This window comes from Olea europaea, unplaced genomic scaffold, assembly GCF_002742605.1.
Source record: "Olea europaea var. sylvestris unplaced genomic scaffold, O_europaea_v1 scaffold877, whole genome shotgun sequence".
NCBI classification, from domain to species: Eukaryota; Viridiplantae; Streptophyta; class Magnoliopsida; order Lamiales; family Oleaceae; genus Olea; species Olea europaea.
In genome coordinates, this window is record NW_019267230.1 from 130650 (window position 1) to 131822 (window position 1173).

The following is a 1173-nucleotide window of genomic DNA, read 5'->3' on the forward strand; positions in this document are numbered from 1 at the left end:
CTATCAAGAATTCTGCCGCTTGCATCAACTATTCGTGCATCGACAACATTGTCAGCTCCGAGGCCATATTTCCTCATCATGGATCCATATGCTCCTCCAGTTATGTGCCCTCCAATTCCTAAGCTGGTGCAAAGTCCTGCTGGGAATCCATGATTTTTACTTTTCTGTGAAATTCTGTAATAAAACTCACCAACAGTAGCACCAGCTTGCACCCACGCGCTGTTGTCCTGTATATCTACATGGACATTCCGGAGTCTCGATAGGTCTACAAGGAGAAAAGGTTGTTCCATTTGTGACATGTACGAGAGGCCTTCATAATCATGGCCTCCACTTCGGACTCTAAGCTGAATCCCAACCTCTTTTACGCATTGAACAGCGGTCTGAACATGATTTTCTGTTAATGGGTTGAAGATCAGCTGAGGTTTCTGCACAGAAGGCATCAGATACCTTAAATTCATCGCAGAAGATTCCAGGATGGGACTATATGAAGCATTGTCAGGGGCATAGAAAGCTGTTGAAAACGGGACAGAAAGTTCGGAATTGAGAGAAATGCACGTATAGAATTTTTCTTGAATTGATTGTGAAGTGTCAGCCCATGAATTTGATACTAGAATTAAGAATAATGTAAGAATAAGAGAATTTGAGGATCCCATAACGATAATGATACTAAATTGATTTTTCTTTGTTGTGTTGAGAAGTGTGAGACTGTGAGTCCTTTGTATGAATTTTTGTTGCTCTTGCTGACGTTAGACATGACATAATGCACCTTGGAATGATGAGTTCAAGAAAATCTGCTCTAAGAATTTCCACGTCGTCCACTTTTAACTCCAAAATTTTCCAACTCATACTCACATTATCTTCCCACTTACAATTTGTGCATAGTGCCCCTTCCATTTGCTTGAAGAGTGCGTCTAAGTGGCGAAAATAGTATGTGGGTTATAATTGTTTGTGAGAAAAAAAGGGCAATCGTTCTTGTTAGGTTGTGTGTCCATATAGTATATTTTGTTGTGATAAAATAATTATTTATAATAAATAAATTGTAATTTATTACATTATTTATTATTGAGCATGCAAATTAAAGTACTTATGATCACTTAAGATAATATAAGTTGAGTACTTTCTTTGAGAAGTACAGTGTGACACAACTTATATTTTGATCATAAATAATTTGTT

At 37.3% G+C, this 1173-nt stretch overlaps 1 protein-coding gene across 1 annotated transcript in view; it reads right to left on the reverse strand.

Annotated features, from left to right (window-relative positions):
* LOC111392060 (berberine bridge enzyme-like 13) overlaps nt 1–653 on the reverse strand; it is a 36732-nt gene extending 36079 nt beyond the window's left edge. Inside the window, exon 1 of the mRNA XM_023017340.1 lies at nt 17–653. Within this exon, the coding sequence (XP_022873108.1) occupies nt 17–653 (637 nt within the window). The remainder of the gene's footprint in view (nt 1–16) is intronic.
* Nucleotides 654–1173: the final 520 nt, after the last annotated feature.